Source organism: Aythya marila (genome assembly GCF_965140915.1).
Source record: "Aythya marila genome assembly, chromosome: 3".
In the NCBI taxonomy this organism is placed as follows: Eukaryota; Metazoa; Chordata; class Aves; order Anseriformes; family Anatidae; genus Aythya; species Aythya marila.
The window spans coordinates 1226722-1246135 of NC_139044.1; the positions used below are offsets into that span (position 1 = coordinate 1226722).

Below are 19414 nucleotides of genomic sequence, written 5' to 3' on the forward strand. Positions count from 1 at the left end.
AGTACACATGTGCACTGATGTGTAAAGTAGCTTCAAACTGTTTGTCCTGTTTCTCATTCTATTATCATATCACTTTAACATGTTCAGAAATTTGATTTCTTTAGTCCGGGGCAAGCGCGGAGTTACGAGGCACCATACATTAACACACTGCCTCTGTTCGTAGAAATGCAGTGATGTTCAACAACGACTTGATGGCAGATGTTCATTTTGTGGTCGGGCCACCAGGTGGGACCCAGCGGCTGCCAGGACACAAAGTAAGCAACAGCTGCGTTATCAGTTTGTGTGCGGGGGATAGCAGGAGAGCTCCCACAGTTATGCCAGGACGTAGCAAGGGAGACTCGGCTCTTCTGACACGGGCATAGTTCTGTGTTTTCTATGGCTTCGTGCAGTGGAATGCTGTCCCTTGTTTTTCTGTGTGGTATCTGAGGCAGTCATTGTAAAGTTAGGAGTACTGCTCGTGCTGTTGATTAATATTACTCTTGACACTGTCTAGAAATAGTTAACTTCTGTAGTGGATATGAGTTTTTTCCAGTAGCTAATGCATATATGCCCGTGAGAGTAAAATGAAGGGGAAAATGTGTAATTCTGTTTTTAACTTTGACTCCATTTCTTACTGAAGTGTGTCTATTGCCTGTCAGTGAAGCCTGGTATGTTCAGAGTGGCTCTCCCACATTGTTTTTGTTGGCAGTGCTTTCAGCTTAAAGCATGAAATAAGATTTCCCTTTCTCAACAGTATGTCCTGGCTGTTGGGAGCTCGGTATTCCACGCGATGTTTTACGGAGAGCTTGCAGAGGACAAAGATGAAATCCGTATACCAGATGTTGAGCCTGCTGCTTTTCTCGCAATGCTGAAGTAAGCATCGTTCATCTGCTGGGTATATTTTTGTTTATGATGTACACATGCCTTAACCGTGACATTACCAGTGTATTAGGCTTGCATGTAAACAGAACGAAAGCAATTGCTTAAAATATTCCTCTTTTTGTGTTTCAGGTATTTCAAACTTTTACCTCGTGTTGGTCTCCCCCTCTACTTCCAGGCACGCATATATTAGGCTAATGTAGGCAGTTATAAATAATGACTTTGACAGGGGATCTTTGGGCACATTGTATACTGTAATGCCTATTGATTTGATTTGTCACCACACATTACACAAAGGAATGGAGTTACTAAAAAGAATTGTCAGCTGTAGAAAAAAAAAAAAAAAAAAAAAAAAACAACAGAACACAACAGCACTGTTATACTTTGCAAGCACAGTGAAAAGTTAAAAAGAAAAACAAAAATCAGAATTGCTGTGTTTGTAAATCGACGTAGTTCCAGCTCTTTTTAAACATGCTACATGTCTGTCTTGTCTTAGAAAAATAACCAAAAATTACTGAAAATGAAATTGCACTGAAAATTAAATTTCCCCTCATCTGTTATTTTGATGCATCTGGAAAGTGCTAAAAAGGCTGTTTACAAGAATAGGGTGGGTTTTACTCCAACTGTGTGTGTGGGGGGGTGAGAAGTCAGTTTACATGATCATCATTTATCTAGGTCTTTGATTTATTCTTGCAAACTGCATAAGAAATGCTATCGTTTCCAAGTGAACACAATGAAGCGGTTTCCCTGCTGAGCTGTCCTCGAATGTATCTATAAACTCTGATTTTTAAAGAGAAATTCCCAATTGCAGAGCTGCTATGCCTCTGAGGGATTTTTCCCTTCAGCTTTAGTAACAGCTTTAGAGTATACGTTAGTATCCGATGGTAATCCTTTTAACGTGCTGTGAGGTTTATTGCATGTAATGGTATAATCACTAGCGAACCATTTATTATATTCCATAGATTGTTTTGCTAGCATGTGATTACAAAACGATTTCTTTTTTTTTTTCTTCTGTGTTTCCGTGGCACTGCAGAGGAGCAGTCAAAGTTACACACAGAGTTTGTTGCGTACCGGTTTTTATAGGTTATTCTGAATGCCAGAAATGTGCTGTGCAAATCACGATAACTGCAAGGAGACGCTGAAGTCACATAGATTTTGCATAGACCTGGAACACAGCACAAAGTTAGGGCATTATGTCAGTAGGTGCGTTGCAGATCCCTGCTTTGGGCCTTTCTGTTTTCGCAGATGTTTTCTGCAGAGCTCAGTCTTGGGCTTTACTTTTGTGCAGAATTTTACAAGGCACAAATGCAAGATACTCAGAGTCCTGTTCTACTTTCTTTTTGAAAGCAATTCTGTATCACTGTGACTAAATGTGAATGGCCATCTAAAAACTGAATGCTTTTTTAATTTATCATTGTCATGAAAATACACGTTCAGGGAGCAAACCTAGAAAAGAGAATATCAATACTGATAACCTAGTCTTGGCAAATTATTTAGCCCATGGCAATGTGAGAAAATCTCTTGGAGAGCATGGCCAGAACCACGAAATTCATCACCCTGTAAGCTTTTGCTTAAAAAAGCAGAAGAGCACACAAACTTTGTGTGGTCTTTGTGGATGTTGAGCTAACCTTCCCAGTGCTAACTGATGCAGTGTGTCTGAGCCTGCAGAGTGCTCCAGTGTCTGTGAACGCCAGGGCTGCCTGCAGCTGTGATGGTGCAGGGATGGGGAAGGGATGTTGCAGCATTCCCCTCCTTGCACGATCCCGAGCATGTGCTGCACTGGGTGGAGCGTGGGGGGAGCCTTGGCCCCCTTCACTCCTCGCCCCCAGGAAATCCTTCCCACGAGTGTCACCTGCAATTTTTGTGAGCAGTGGATGGTATAAAGGTCCTGATACTGATGCTAAAGAAATAAAAGACTTTTTGTCCATCCCAAAGCAGTCTTCTCCTTCATATGCTCCTTACCATAGTCAGGAAGGGACTTGTTATAATCTTTGTAAGAAAATATATTATTTTTTTCTTAGACAGTGAATTGTTAAGTATTTTTTTGTGTTTTACTATATAGTGTGTGTACTTACAGTGAACATCGGACAAGGTATTGCAAGATGTAACACAGGAAAGATTGACTGGTAGATAGTAATTACTCTCCTAGTAAAATTGATTTTGCTGTTCTCTATTGTTTTAAAAATAGGGTTAAGAGGTTGTTAAAATTCATGATCCTGCTGACAACACCGAGTTGGTGTCTTTAATGCATTATGTCTTACCTTAATATTGACCATTGAAGTTAGAACTGCGGTCTCACTTTAACCTTGGATGAATGTGTTACTAAACCAACAACCTATGGTCTAGCAGAATCCTCTGTTTAAGAGTAGGGTGAGACTGGAATATCAGTAAATGTCAACCAGAATCGAGGTGCATTGGCAGAATGCAAAGTGTGGAATATTGCTGACAGCTGATCTGCGCTGTCTGTTGTAAATCAGTGATATTAGTTCCTCGCTTTCATGAATATTAAACTAGCAACTTCTGTACTATTTCAATTTAAAACAGATGTCATCATTCCCTGCTGTACTAGCAGGCAAAGAGAAGTAATAGAAGGGAGAACAGAGTTGGAGAGCAAAGAGGAGAATGATGAAACCCAACAAACTGAAAGCTTTTTGGGACAGTAAAGGACGTAAGGCCTAAGCCTTTGTTGTTGCAAATAGCCCAGTTGAAACCAAGTAATGGAGATGTGTTTAAAAAAAAAGTGGGGGAGGGAGGGGTCTATGAGTATTCTGTTCTCTGTAGTCTCACATTTTATTATATTGCTTGGTCAGTCTGCTGCTCTGAGCACATTGTCTTGGTGTGGCTTGGAAGATAGCACCCTAAACCTGCAAAACATCCAAGTAAAGCTATCTGCAACAACAAACAACCTACTAGGTAGGTACTAGTTCCCCTTGATAAGCACGTTCTCTAGTGCCAAAAACGCATTGTGTTGGGAAACCTGCTAGCTAAAACACATTAATTAGTACAGGGTTGCATACAACTCCAACTTTGCTGGAGGAAAATGTTTTTATCAACCATAACCATCAAGAATTGCTTATCCCTGTGAAGAGTAAAATTGCATTTGACATGGTTTTAACACATCGCATTCACTAGCTGCAAATGGGTCCCTGAAGCATGAGATATTAAAAAGAACAAACTGTACAATGCTTCATTTCTCCAAGCAATGAATCCCAGCAGTTTAGTCACATAAATAGAATTTCACCTTCATCTCTTTCATGACGCTAGCATGGCAGTGAAAAGCTTTTTTTTCTTTCTCCTTATGCACTGAGACTGAAACAAAATGCTGTGTTAGTGGAGCTAGGATGTTGTAAGCATTAATAAACCTGAAAATTAGTTTTCTGTGCCTTTTGCTTTTCCTCTGTTTCATTGCCTTGTTAAAATGCTAGTAATTACGAAGATGGGTAGCACCTGATATGCTTTGATAGCATTTCTCTTCTGAGAGACTAGCTGGTTATTACCAATAAACTTGTTCTCGCTCTTGTATTTATATATACCTCAATGAATCATCATGAATTCACCATCTTGGGACATCCAGTCCGAGTACTATTTGTAGCACCTGTTCCAGACTATTGCCTTAGCCAAGTAAGGCAGTGCTTGAGGAGCTACCTCTTGAGGAGGATAGTCTGTCATTAGCCAAAGCACCTATGGGAGGAAAACAGAGATGGAGGGGGCCAAGCTTTGGAGATGCTACGTTGTCTTATAGCATGTGCCCCAAATGTGAAATTTTATTCACCTTAGATTTAAGCATGTTCTCTCCCGTGGTCTTACATGAGTGGTGAATTTAGCTTGTGCTTTCCTTATGAATTTAATCAACGTTCCCCAAAAGCAGTGGTTAGTTTTCATGTGGAGCTGTTTGAATATTCCTTGTTTGTAACTTTCAGATTTTGCTGACAAATGATCCTTGTGCATTCAGCAGCAGCATTACATGCTTGTGTTTCCTTTCAGATACATCTATTGTGACGAAATTGATTTGGCTGCAGACACCGTACTGGCCACTCTCTATGCTGCCAAGAAGTACATCGTCCCTCATCTTGCCCGTGCCTGCGTTAACTTTCTAGAAACAAGTCTAAGCGCAAAGAACGCCTGCGTGCTGCTGTCCCAGAGCTGCCTGTTTGAGGAACCTGACCTGACCCAGCGCTGTTGGGAAGTGATTGATGCCCAAGCCGAGCTAGCTTTGAAGTCTGAGGGCTTCTGTGACATTGATTTTCAGACGCTTGAAAGCATTCTCCGAAGGGAGACTCTGAATGCCAAAGAAATTGTGGTTTTCGAAGCGGCTCTGAACTGGGCCGAAGTGGAGTGTCAGCGACAGGAGCTGACGGCTACCATAGAGAACAAGCGCAAAGTCCTGGGCAAGGCTCTGTACTTGATTCGCATCCCCACCATGGCACTCGACGACTTTGCGAATGGCGCTGCTCAGTCTGGGATTCTGACCCTCAACGAGACCAATGATATCTTCCTTTGGTACACGGCTGCCAAAAAGCCAGAGTTGCAGTTTGTCAGCAAGCCCCGGAAAGGGCTCGTTCCTCAGCGGTGCCACCGCTTCCAGTCCTGTGCTTACCGCAGCAACCAGTGGCGCTACAGGGGCCGGTGTGACAGCATCCAGTTTGCTGTTGATAAAAGAGTGTTTATCGCTGGCTTCGGGCTGTACGGCTCCAGCTGCGGATCAGCAGAGTACAGCGCCAAGATTGAACTCAAACGGCAAGGAGTTATCCTAGGCCAGAACTTGAGTAAATATTTCTCAGATGGTTCTAGTAACACTTTTCCCGTGTGGTTTGAATATCCAGTGCAGATTGAGCCTGACACCTTCTACACAGCTAGTGTGATTCTGGATGGTAATGAACTCAGCTACTTTGGACAGGAAGGAATGACAGAAGTTCAGTGTGGGAAAGTGACTGTGCAGTTTCAATGCTCTTCGGACAGTACAAATGGCACTGGGGTACAGGGGGGGCAGATTCCAGAACTGATATTTTATGCTTGAATGGAAGTGTGTGGAGACAAAAGCATTTTCCTAGGAAGAACCTGCCTGGTTCAGACCTATCGATGCTTAGCTTTCTGTCTGCAGATACATGACCAGTACAGGTAATATGTCACAAACGCTGTGGGCAAGTTACTGGCTTGCCATACTTGTAGCATTGTTGGTGATAAAGTTTAAATGTAATATTCAACTTCAAACTGGAAGCTCTTTGGGAACACATAAATGTTAAAGGCTTTGTAAGAGAGGTGCCTGTTTGCCGGTGATGCTGATCCTTGCTTTGATGCATCTGTGAATCACCAGAGGATGCCCCCCTCTTGTATCTCATGGATTCTAGGACTCCTTCCACTAAACACTGTCTCTATTGATCAGTTTTCTTTCTCTGTTTCCTCCTCTCTGCTTGTAATTATTAGGGGAGACAGGGGTAGAAAATGAAAAGCCGTGTTTTATAGTTCTCTTCTGTCTGCTCTTCAAACTTGAGAGATTCCAATACGCTGAGCCGCTTTTAATTGTGGGAGCTGAAAGAAGTGCTTCAGTTGTAAACCGAAAAAAATATAGGTTTATAACTTCATCCTGTGAGATTCTCCTGTGGCCAGCTGTTGGGATGGTTGCAGGGGAAGAGGAGACAGTGAGCAGTTTTCAGGAAGCCACGCAGCGTGCTGACCACAGTGCATGGACATGTTTACAGTGAGGAGGGCTTGGCAGCTTACCCTCGGAGTTCATCTAGGAAACCCACCTACAAGGCAAGGAAGTACTTGAACATGTTCAAATTGTACATGCAGGTTTAAGCCTCTGCTCCCATGACCTAATTTTGCTACGTTGAAGTTGATTTCCTATTTAAATAGATTTTCTTTGAACCCACACAGAATAAATGGGGGGTTAATATCTAGAATTCAATACAGGACAGTTCTGTTTGATTTTGGTTTTGTTCTTATTTCTTCCTCCTAAATGTTACACAGACAGATTGTAGAGGAACAAAAGAATGTACCAATCCTGACTTGGACTTTTTTTCCTGTAATACGAGCTTTTTTCTTTTTATAACCATACATTATCAGTGGAATTTAGACAAAGACAAGAAGATTCCCACCTGTGGTCATGTTACAGTTAGCCTATATCATCAGATAAAAGTAAGGAGGAGAAAGTCTTCTCTAATGTGCTAATGGTGGATCTCTTGCAACTGCCTGTATTCAAACATCAATCAGGGGATTATGCAGTGTGGAACCTTTCCCTTATCTGAATTCTTTCTCAAGCTTCCTGTCATATGTCTGCATCGTTTCTGGAAAAGTATTAGGGATCACAACTCTATCAGGGAAGGAAATCAGTGTAAATGAGAGGTACAGGTACTATTTAAACATGAGAAAATCTTTCAGCCTTGCATTGTGACAGTTGCATCTCGAAGGGACACTACCTACTGTAATGCATCTCATTCTTATTTCATCTCTGAAGTGGATTCTTTTTGTTGTGTATGTTTTAAGAAAATGAGAGGACCAAATGATTCTCTAGACAGTCTCAAGGTTAATGTTATATCAACACATTAATGTAGCATAACCCTATATTCACTTGTCAGTTTTATAATAAAAATGTTTTCCCATATGATCTCTTACCAGTTCGATGCTATTACTTTTAAGTGTTTCCTGACAGTTGAAACCCTGGCCTTTGGCCATCATAAAGTGCCAATACATCTTTGCAGTGTCCAAAACACCATCCAAGGTAAGGAAAACAGGAGTATAGACATCAAATACATTATGGCCGAAGCTCAGCTCTTCCCTCTAGGTAATAAAGGAGAGCCAGATGAAGAGCTGCCTACAAGTTCTATGCTTTTCACCCATCTTAGTGTTTAATGTTTTATATACATACATACATATATGTGTGTGTGTATGTGTAAGCAGCATTCTCTCTGAAATGTAAATACCCTCAAAATACATAGAAAATGTTTTGGCTTTTTTTTTTTTTTTTTTTTTCTTTTTGCAACAGATGTACGTAATCCAGACTGTTAGTGAAATCTAAACAGAATGCTCCATGGAAAACTCCCAGAGGGATTTAAAAACAATCCCCAGTTAATTATATTTAGATGCGCAGCCTAAATTAAACAAGAATACAGTTGTATGGACTGGAGGAAGAGTTGAAGAGACTGCAGAAAAGAATCAAAGATTGTTGAGAAGTATCGGTCATCTACTTGTAGACGACGTTTTGAGCAGCAGTTCCATTTACTTCAATACATTTGGAAGCAGAGCAAGACACTAATCAGCTGATTAAGTTTTCTTACAGCAAGAGGTTGACATAGATGTAATCATTCCGAGTGATTATCAGACTGACAAGTTGCTTGCAGAAGCAAGCTGCATTCTGAGTTGTTCGGGGGGAAGAAGGAGGTGCCTCAGCTGGTGGGACAAATCAGTGCTGCACTGGTAGAGCTAAACTCTGGTTCTCATTTTTTTTTTTTTTTTTATCTGCAAATAAATGTAAGCTATCTGCTACAGTGGCTGGAAGAGATAGTTAGGAGATCAGAATACTGTATAGCTGTAATATGTAGAAAATGAGCTATTATTTAATTATTTTTATTTGCTGGTTTTGTTAAATATTTTTGACAAAGCAGGATCAAAGCTACCTATAGCTTAATTCCTCTGAGTCCTTTCCAGGCTTTAGGAGCTGCTGCATGTAATTTTTTATTTTTTTGTTTAATGTGGATGAATAAATAATGGACCACAGAACACTTTTTGACGCCTACAGCGCAGCTTGATTCTGAGCCCTGCTTGATGCTAACAGGTACTGCCATACGAGAAGGTGACTACTTCCAGTCACCTTAGACATCAAGGCACTTAAATAGGTGTCCAGGTGTGAATTTGGTCAGTTTAGCAGTAGTATCCGAGCTTGAACACATCAATACGGCTGATGCTTGCAGAACATCAACCTGGCATGTAAGCATAATGTCAATACAGAGAATTTTCTAGGTTGTCTTGAGCTGTACCTGGCCACCTCTGCTAATTGTATGTTTGATTTTCCTGGTGATGGGAATCTGTGATAGAGAGTATAATGTAATATACTTTCTGCATATCTAAAATAGTATTTAAGTAAGCATTTTAATTTCTACATACATATTGCACTGAACTGTTGTTTAGTTTTTGGTTTTGTTTGGTAATTAAATACAGCTAACTTCAGATCACAGCACTCATTTGTGCTGGAGCAGTGTTTGACCTTAGCAGGCTTACAGCATTATTTATAAAGGACAGATATATAAATATGAAGTACCTCATGTTGAATGTTATTGTACTGTATCTTTAATGTCACAGTGCAGATCTTGTTGGACTCATGAATGTGTATAATCGCGTTAAACATACAAATAAAAATGGTTCTTAAATGGTTGCTTCCTGCAGTACCTTTGAAGTACAAGCTGTGAAAGCCTTTACTTAGCTATCTTTTAGCGATTTCTATTGTACAGTTGGGCACAGATATTTGTTGAGCTTATGTATTCAGAGATCTTTTGATCCCCAAAGAAGTAAAAGTCTAAGGAAAAACAAGGAAGAACAATGAAAATGTTAATCAGTTACATTGTAAAAAGGTTGACGATTAAGCTAATGAGCTAGAGTGAATGAATTCATTTATGTGCTTTATGAAAGACCTTGTCTGCTGGCATTAATATTTTAATGCTCTATTAATATTATTAAGTATGTGGAGATGAAGGGGGAGGGTCTGGAGTTTGTTCTAAAAGACAGTTGGCACAGGAAAGGCCGTGGTTTTCAGTCTCTGATCTGTAAGAATAAAGGACATGGCTCCTGCAAAGGGGCTGTTCTCTGCTGAGAAGTTAATTATGTCACGTTAGTCAGAATTCAGATTGTTTTCTTAACAATTTTCATCCAGCAGATTTGAGTCTTCATTTGAACTTTTATTACCAGTGAAGCTGAAGCCCCACTTCCTCGATGTCCATGTCCAGAACCTCTCAAGTATTATCAGCTAGTTACAAAAAATACTCCACAGCGCTGTATGGAGACATGGCAATTTGAGTCTTAAGTTAGTCTTCCCAAATAAAAACAGTAACTTCAGGCTTCATCTAAAATTCTGATTAAAGTATGTTTACAGGCATCAAGCTTGCCTCTTTTGGTAAGATTTCCTAAAATTCTTGCTGCTGTACTTAATACTACACTGCTGTATACATGATCTAAATTCCCTCGTGTCCAGTGCTTCTCATTGATTTGGAAAAGGCTTCAAAAAGGAACTGTTCGTGTAGTTCTGTACTAATAATACAAGCTCTTAAATGTGTGGTAGGTAGCACTGTGGTTTGGTGCAGGGCCACATCTGCAGCAGTCCAGCTAGTTACGTTACAGGAGACAGGTCATTCTTTATTCAGCTTGTCCACTTTATTTATCAGAGAAACTGAGGCTGCAAGCAGTACCTATCTTATCCAAAGGAACATTCTCCATTTCTGGCTGAAACCTAAGAGAAGAAGCGCTAGGACACTTGCTTTGGAAATTGCTGCTAACGTGGCAGCCTCTTGCTCTGTGTTCACTGATGCAAGGAAGCGAGCGTGCAATCACAGCAGAAGGAACGGAGTTTGAAGTGACAAGGAGAAAAATGGAGCGTTTCAGGATTTGGGAGGAAGACGACTGCAAAAGCTGGATTCAAGCTTTGTCACAGATAAAATCTGGCTAAGTGGGGCTCTATTCCCTTTTAGTTGGAAATTCCTGAGGAGCTGACAGCCGCCACCTCTCAGGAAGACAAGGCCCCACCTGCACCAGGCTGCATGTGAGTGCTCAGCTCTCAGGTACAGGATCCCAGGATTTCTTGGCCTCTGAGAGTCAAGACACCTTGTCAGTGGCCCACAGCGAGCCCGTACCTCCTCAGGACAGCCAGTTGGTCCTGCTGTAAGCAGGAGGGTCTTGTTGGACCTCCCTGGCGCAGCACTCAGTGGAAGCCAAGGCCACGGAGCCAGCTCCTGGCACAGGAGTGGGATAGGGACTGCAGCCCGTCTCAGCAGTAGCTGGCCCCTGAAAAGCAGCAGCTTTTAAGCCAGCCTGTTCTACCGTGCCTTCAAGCAATCAGTGGGAGCACAAATACCTGCTGATTTCCTGAAGGCAATGAAAAGAGCTGTTTTCTCAAACATGGCAGTGTAACTGTTCAAAATAAAATTACAAAAAAGGCTTTTTGGCTTGCTGCTCCATTTCCAGAAGTCTGTTTTTGTTGTTTTTGTTTTTGTTTTTTTCTCCCTAAGACTTGCCCACAAAGTGGGACCCTGAGATCAGTAGGCATTGCCTTAGAGACCTCAATGAACCCAGGATTTTCATTTGCAGTGCTCAATTTGTGTGATTATTCCCAAAGAACTACACAAGAAAGGGAAATTAATTTTGAAATCACACTGTAATCTGATTATCTAAAATATAGGTAGAAACATTTCTATCAAATCCTATCAAAAGTCCTGCTCATCAGGAGATTTTCTGTGCCCCTGTCAAAGCCTTCATACTAATATGAAATGCTTCATCTTCAGTCATGAGTCTATAGGCAGAACAGTAAACCTGTTTTGAGGTTTGATGTAGATTTTTGCAATCTGCGTGTGGAATTCATAGCACATAAGATACCTAGATGGCTAAAGTATTTTAAGATAAGAAGGTGTGTAAATTGCCCACAGTCTCTTTGGAATGAAGGAATAACAAAAACATGTTTTGGTTGTAGGCACTTACTTTGAAAGAGATTCCTGAGGTCTGCTGGGCTTGTGGATAGCATCAGAAATGCATTTATATTAAGCCCCTAATTGTAGCATTTTATAATTAAATTTCAAATTGTTTTCTATAGACAAAGATAACGTAGTTTTCCTTTGGGAATCCTCTGTCCCTGTCCAATTGGGCTTATGTTTGAATATACATTGGCAAATGCAATTTTCTAGATCTCCTTTTAAAGCCTCACAGCCACTTTAAGTGCTGCTTGTGGAGCAGCAGTGCTTTGAGACCAGCCCTGGCTGTTTTCAGTCCAACAGTGAAAAAGGATGTGCGTGGGGGGATTTCTTCAGAGGTGATGCTGCAGATGAGTTGGGAGGAAGAGTTTCCATTTTCCTGAAGGAAAGAGACACCTGGTTTTGCCTCATGTTGATGGCCACCACCTGCTGAGCATCACATCCAACAATTCAGCAGCCAGGTAGGCATGAAATGCAATGGGACACCGCTGCACAAAGGCACCAGTGGGAACTCCCACTTGCAAGGTTCTTTCAGGTGAGTTTACCTAATGAGCTGCTGATCCCAAACGAAGAAAGATCCCATATCTTAATGTCCCCAGTGACAGAGTGTTCCAGCTCGGCTGCAGAACGGTGCGTGACTGTGACTTTTCACTGCTGCGACTCCCACATTGCATTTTATTGTTATTCCAAGGGGGTCTCCACCTCTCCTCTGCTCTGTGTCACACATTCCTGCATGCACCAAGCCCACACAGTGCTCATGTGCTGAGACGGAGTGGTCTGGGAGCACCTTTTGGAAAGGGCCGGCCGAGAAGCTGGGACAGCCCAGTGCCCCGTGGGCTGCCTGCATGCCCTCCTGGGTGTGCTGAACGCTGACCCGGGGTGGCAGGAGAGGGCAAGGCATTTTACATTTCCCTGTGTAAATGTAAATATACGTATTGCAGTGTTTGCCAGCCTCTCTTTCTCCAGCCAGTTGTTGGTTCTTAAAAGGGAAAAGGTACATAAATTCACCATTTATTTATTTATTTGTTTGTTTGTTTGTTTATTTATTTATTTATTTTGGTAAGCCATGAGGATTGCGATTCTGACACAGCGAATGTATGCTTCAGTCTTTACAAAGTCAACAGCCCCAGTGGGCTCGGGGGGCTGGGAGACAGGACTCATATCTACCTTAAAAGTGAGCATGGAAACATCTCCTTTCTTCTCTAATGCCTTGTTCTTATGAAGATGTCACGCAGTAAAATAAACTCTTACAGAGCTGGGACCTGACATGTTTGGCTTGTTTCTGTAGCACAATTTTATTTATTTATTTATTTGTTTATTTTTGTGAATAAAGGAACCAAGTATTTAGCTTTTAGCTTAGAGATACTAAACTGCAGAACTGCAAGAGCATGGGGACAGCACAATATTAAAGCACTTGCAGGTGTAAGGCTATTGCCCTCTGCTTGTGTTGTTGAGCTGAGGTGTGACATGTTCCCGCTTCTCTTCCTACGCAGCAGGGCATGCCGGTAGTGGTACCCACATCAGCACCATCAGCACTTAGGGAGGAGGGATGCAGAGGGAGAGAAATGAAGCTCAAAGATCTGGAATAAGGAGGAAATGTATCTAATCAGAAATAAAAGCCCTCATCAGGCACAGACAATAGAGGATAAACGGGCTTCGGGAGAACTGTTCAGGCATCACAGGAGCCAAATCAACAGCCATCAGGTAGGAATACAGTCATGTCAACTACTTAAATCATTCCCAAAAGCTGCTTATGCTTGAGACCTCCCTAGACACTACAAAGGAAGAAATTGTTTTGCTGCCTTAGAAAAAAGACCATACATATTTTTCCCTTTTTCCTCCATGCTTCATATAGTAGTTTCCTTACAATGTATGTTACAGAAGCTGTTTTTCCTCAGTGCCAGGGTACAAGCAGGCTGGCTGACCCTGCCAGGCAAATAATTCTCAAATATAAGCTGTAACTGGTGTATCAAACATGCTCCTTCACCCCTCTGCACACAGAGGCTGTTGGCTTGTAATCAGATGGCAGAGAGCTGACGGAGAGTAGGAGGCCCCAGACACATTTGGGAGAGGGAGCTTTCCCTGCACCCGCACTGTGCACCCAAGAATGGCAGTAACAGGGTGCTGTGCTCTTACCAGACACTCACACCAGTTTCATGTGAACCAGGCATGCTCTCAGCGTGCCTTTCTGTCAGGTTAGCTGGGACGTGGGACGACTGTTGTGAGCTCTGGGCTCTCTGTGTCACCTTGCTGCCAGCTGCGGGGGGGCTGGATGAGCACAGAACCAGCAAAAAACCTGCTGCTGTTGTGAGCAAAGATGAGCTAGAGTGAGTTCATACTGGGTCAGTGTTTCATGGCATTTCTGAGCTAGTGTTAGGAGCTTTAAAAATCATTGTAGTGCAGCATGAGATACCTAAAAGTTGGGGTTCCTCCCAGCTCCAACAGAGACAGACACAAAGCTCAAATGTTGCTCCAGCTGTCCCAGCCATTTGTCCAAGAGCTAGAACGTGCTCGTTTGCAGATGTGGGGAGGTAGCACTAACATTTATGATAAGCACTAGAGCACCCAGGCCTTGTGGCCAGGATCAGAGCTGACTGCCCAGAGAAATGCCAACCCCACCTCTCATTTGCTGCATTTCCCCTGGTGGTGATGGTGATCACAGGTACCACCAGCTCAGGGGCACTCCGAAGTGGCAGAGGCTTAAAACTGAATACCAGAGCTGTAGAGGAGGGCCATGGTAAGTAAAATCAGCTGAAAAGATTGCATGGTTCTGATTCCTGCCTAACAATTTTCAATAATGCAGCTTGTGGTCAGTGGCTGGAGGTGGATTTTCACGTAATAAAATAAAATGCCCAGCACCAGCAGCGCTGAGAGCAAACAGCGACTGTTTCCCACCTAGGGAAGCTGGCATTCAGCACTCTGTGTCTGCCTTTGCAAGAAAATAAGAGAGTTTTTCATCAGAACCACAAAAAAAGTGAAGTTAATTGAGCTATGGTGAGTGTGACAATCTAGGAGCAGCCTCACAGATGAAATTTGGAGCTATGCAACACAGGAAGGAACTAGCACATTAGGTTACAGTCGGAGTGATGAATTAGTAAGGATACCCTATCCATAATTTCAGTGAGTTGGGACAGACAGGTAGGAGACAGTAAGATGTGCACAGAAAAAGCACTATTCACATAGGCCAAGATCCAGGGACTTCAAAGGGGAAAAAAAAAGTCAGTCAAGTTAAGGGAAAAGAAATCTTGTACCCTTGGTTTCTGCCATTTGTCATGCTGCTCGAGTGATTGTGTAGATGATGCACTTTTGCTGAGCTCCTGTTAGGACACCGTAGTTAGAGAAATGAATTGCCCCAGAAGGCCAGAATGAGGTCTTTCAAAGGTCATTATCAGAACTGGTTTCTCATCAATACACTACTTGATTGGAGGAAAAGACTCAAAATTGTAGGGCTTTGATTGCTGAGGGGGAAGCTTTCAACTGCTTCCCGCTGTTCTGTCATTTTGTGCTAACCTCCAACGGCCCTGTTAAATTGATGTCCTGTTTCACATTCACTGCCCACAAATCACTCTTCTCCCGTTAATATAGGAAACAGTCACACATGATAGAAATTGGAGTGGCTAAACACGAAAGCCAGTGAAGAGCTCAAAAGCATTTCCTTACTGATCAAGGTGCTGATTCCCCCCCCAGAGCACTTCACAACATTCACTTGTGAACTTCATTCGGAAATACAGAGCCTCACATCTGCCTTAAGAGACTCTTTTGCACAAATACTGCTCCCAAACAGTGCAATGTGAGGGGGATTTCTGTGAGATAGCTAATTTCTTGCAGCTAATTGGAAGGAAAAAAAAAAGGCTAGGAGCGTTGCAGCTGTTCAGGCAATGAGGTGTCATCGCTGACACTGCGTGCCTCTGAGTACTGCTGCTGTGGGCTAGGTCAGCGATGAAAACGGCCCTGTTTTCTCAGGACAGCCATCCCATGAGAGGCTGCCTGGAGCCAGGAAGCTCTTAGGCCTCAAGAGATGCTACCAGACAAAGCTCAGAAAGGCTGTGGGGTTATTTCTGTTTGGTTTTGGCTTGTTTGTTTTGTTTTTATTATTTATTTTTTTTAATGGGTTTCTGAGCTCACACAATCTCAGAGATTTGCACATACATACAGTCTTGCAACCAGGATTGAGTTGCCCTGCCACTGATGGTGTTTTTCTGAAGGCCACATTCGTTGCCAGATTAAACTAAAAGCAGACTGGGCATGGAGAGCCCTGCTGAGCCCATCTATCCCTGCTCTGATGCAGAGGTCTGCCAGCGGCAGAGGGAGGGATAAACAACTGGAAATCCTAAAACAACAGTGGGTTATCCAGGAATACCCTTAATAAAGGTCTTAAAAGGCTTCAGCACTACTGGAGAGGACAGAGTGAGTGAGCACCTTGCAATCTATAGCATTTGTTTTGAGCAAACTAGAAAAATCAGTCCATTTTCCACTGGCCATCAAATGTTGCTGTTTTCCTTGATTCCTCCATGTGTTTCCCCCACTGCAAAAACTGGAGGACAAAACTGAGTGCCTCTGCAAAGCGCCTTTATATCTGCTGATCAAAACTGCTTGGTTTTGGCAGCAGGTATCAGGACAATTGCCTCAAAGCCCCACTCTTCTCAGGCAGCCCAGCCCGCAGGCAGGCTTTGTCACCAAAAGATCCCCTTACTGTCCCCAGACCGAAAGGAGCAGCACTGCTGAAAATCAGCATGAGAGTGGCCTCGGATATAAATCCTTCCTCAAATCTTTGTAAGCCTCCACTGCTTTAGTTCTAGCAGTTCTGCCCATGACAATGCACTGCCAGCCAAAAGGTAAATAGAAATGCAAAATATCCCCTAAGCAAACACGTTACTGTCTTTTAAAACAAGTCCATTTAAATAATGGGAAAATATATTAAAGAAACAGAATCTATTCGGGTTTATGTTTAAAGATGAATTAATGCAAATATCACAGGTTTATCCTGAGTTGCTCCCTTGAGAGGATTCACTGGGGAAGCAATTTGTTTCTTTTTAGCTAAGACAGGAAGCTTTGAAGTTAGCGAGTTGTCTGTCTCTGCGAGTAGCCCATTTAATCTTAAGGAAAAGTGTCAAATCCAAGTTGGAGTTGTTAACCACTTGTGTGTCTGTGCATTGTTGGAAGCACTGGCAAGAAGTCTTTGGCAAGCCAGCGACTGGCAGTACTAAGAAGGCTGGAAATGGCACAAAGAATTTCTGGGGGAAAATAATAATAATAATAATTATATATATATATATATAGGCTATTAACAATTTTTTTTTTTTTTTTCCAGAGACAGTCTCCAGAGTTTTGGGGACATTTGCCTGCTCCATCTCCCCTGGCACTACTTACTGCTCCTTTAGCTGTGCTCATGAATGTGTTTCTGGAGCTTTGCTGTAACTAGACTAGGTAAATGACCTTGGTTTAATTGTTTAATTTCTTTTAGCTTGGAATATTTTGCTGATTTCATGTGTAGGACTGCCCCGTGATGGGCTTGCTGGCACACCTGGGTGGGCGATGAGTTGTGACCAGTCGGGTGATGGAAGCAGGTGCCTCTTGCAGGCTGTTTCCCTGCACAGAAAATTTTAAAAGCTGTTGTCTGAAACTGCCACGGGATTCATGTCAGACTCCGCCTTCATCCCAGAACTGTTCTTCTGAAGCCAATTTTTCCACTCTTTAGTTACAAACCAGACCCTCAGCTATCAATCAGCACAGCTTCACTGAGCTGGGTTCCACGAGCTCTGCATGGTGTCAGCTTTTAGCCCGGAGACACCAGCCTTGGGGCATCAGCTGCAAAGAAAACCTCTGCAGTGTGAGTAGCCTGTAAAGCAATCCGGGGAGGTCACCATGCATCTGAAGATAGCTCAAAACAATAACCAGAGGGGGAATATAAACTGTTTACTGCACTTGGATTTGCACTGAAATCTACTGATGCAAAATTCATAGCCAACATGAATTAATTCACTCCTGATCATTTCCCATAAAAACTCCAGCTTCTACTCCCCTCCCCTAATGACTTCTGCTCAACAGCTGTGGATTTGCAAACTGAAATGCAGTAGATGTTAACATTTCAAAACAGCGCTAAAAACAGTGAACTGAATTGTCTTTGAAATTTTAAAGTTGCTCCCAGTTATACCAAATGAAACTTGTGATGTTCTTTATGGGCTATACTTAATCGCTGAGCATCTTTCATCTCATGATCACCCGCGTGTGAGGGAGATGCATCATCCCTCTTTTGCAGATGGAAAAAAAGAGACACAACATCTGAGAGAGTCCTGGGAATTGCTCTGATCAGTAGCACGGGCTATGTCACAAGAAGGCCCTCTCCTTTTCACGGTAGCTGAATCAGCTGCAAGATCTCAGGTTGGTTTCCACAGCGTGCTGCAGAATTTAGGTCAAGTTCCCACTGGGGACCAAGCAATGAGATGTGCGAAGCTGCTCCTGCTTTGCAGCAGCTCCTTGGCTGGAGAGGAGAGCTGGGTGCTGCTGTTTCAGATGTTGTTGTCCCTGTTCCTCCTCTGGAGGGTGAGCTGAGGGCTGCAGCCGAGTTAATGGCCTCAACAAATGCATGGTAAAGTCAGTTTATGTAATGACCTGGAATTTATATCTTTGCTCATGAAACAGGGGCTAGTGGCTGTTTTAATGACTCGTGTAGTGTAAATACCATCCTGAGCTGATCTTTCCTCAGACAGTCCACGCAAACGCTGCTGAAGTCAAGGAGAGCTGGGCTGCTAGCCAAGGACAGAGGCTGGTTGCTTGTGTGCTTAGGATACACCGAAAGCATTAGGAATGGGATGTGAGAACAGAAGAGTAAATAAGCCTGCTTACCGCATCGGGAAGGGCTGCCTTGCAGACAGGTAGCTGCAAAAGGACTAGTCAAGGACTGCACTCATTTGCCTCTCCCAAAATCACAGGCTCACCTGCCCTCTCTCCCCCCATCAGCTCAGGAGCCCTGGGATACCCCTCAAAAGGGCAACTCTATAGCAAGGAGGTGTAGTCGCATGTGCTGCGTTGAAAAGATTCCTCAACTGAAGAGCTAATGGCATGACTGGAGATATTTGAGTACAGACTTGTAGTAAGGGGAAAAAAAAAAAAAAAAAAAAAGCAAAAGCTGCTGTAACAATATTTGTATTTCCATGCTTCTGTAGTTGAAAAGAACCCAGATTATATGTTCATAATGTTTGCTGGAGAAGCCTCTAAGTCAAATCAGAAGGAAATGAGGTAAAAAGATGTTTTACTGATTTCTTTTTTTTTTTTTTCCCTTGAAGTCTGCTTTGCTTTATAAGCTTATGTAAGCAGCTGGTGTAGCAGAGGATCCTGGCTCTAAACTCTGACTGTGGTGTGGCTTCTCTGGTAGCAGCAGCTTTCAGTGCAACGAGCTGCAAGAGGAGCAGCTGGGTTCACCCCTGGATTCTGGCAAGCTGCAAGGAAATCCATCACACCTGGCTGCAAACCTGTGAGGGCGGGGAGGGGAAAGCAGGGATTTCAGTGGCTCCATGCTTGTGTGCAGGACGTGAGCAAAGCTGGTTGCAGTGAATCAATGCAGAGGAATACCTCCTGAATGCACGGATAAAGTTGAAGAGGATACGTAACGCCCTGCAGAATCTTAATATTCCAGAAATAGGGTATCAGGTATAAAGTAAGTAATGGGGCTGGTTAGCAAAGCCTTGGATTATGGGATCTAATGCAAACTGACCCTAACTGGTGGCTGCTTCAGGGTTAGAAAAGTGTATGAATTTTGTGGTTGCAGTTTACCCTGCAATAGTTAGAGAGCTGTTATATTAATAGTATAAACCAGGCACTGTGCAAACTGGGTGGGAAAAGAGAGCTTGTTTCTCTTGGCTAGAAGAGATCCCTCAAGAAGTGAG

At 42.8% G+C, this 19414-nt stretch overlaps 1 protein-coding gene across 1 annotated transcript in view; it reads left to right on the forward strand.

Moving 5' to 3' along the window:
• BTBD3 (BTB domain containing 3) overlaps window positions 1–7824 on the forward strand; it is a 9879-nt gene extending 2055 nt beyond the window's left edge. The window contains 4 exon segments of the mRNA XM_082757345.1: window positions 88–151; window positions 154–254; window positions 734–852; window positions 4843–7824. Coding sequence (XP_082613471.1) covers window positions 88–151; window positions 154–254; window positions 734–852; window positions 4843–5875 — 1317 coding nt within the window. The 3' untranslated portion in view covers window positions 5876–7824.
• Window positions 7825–19414: the final 11590 nt, after the last annotated feature.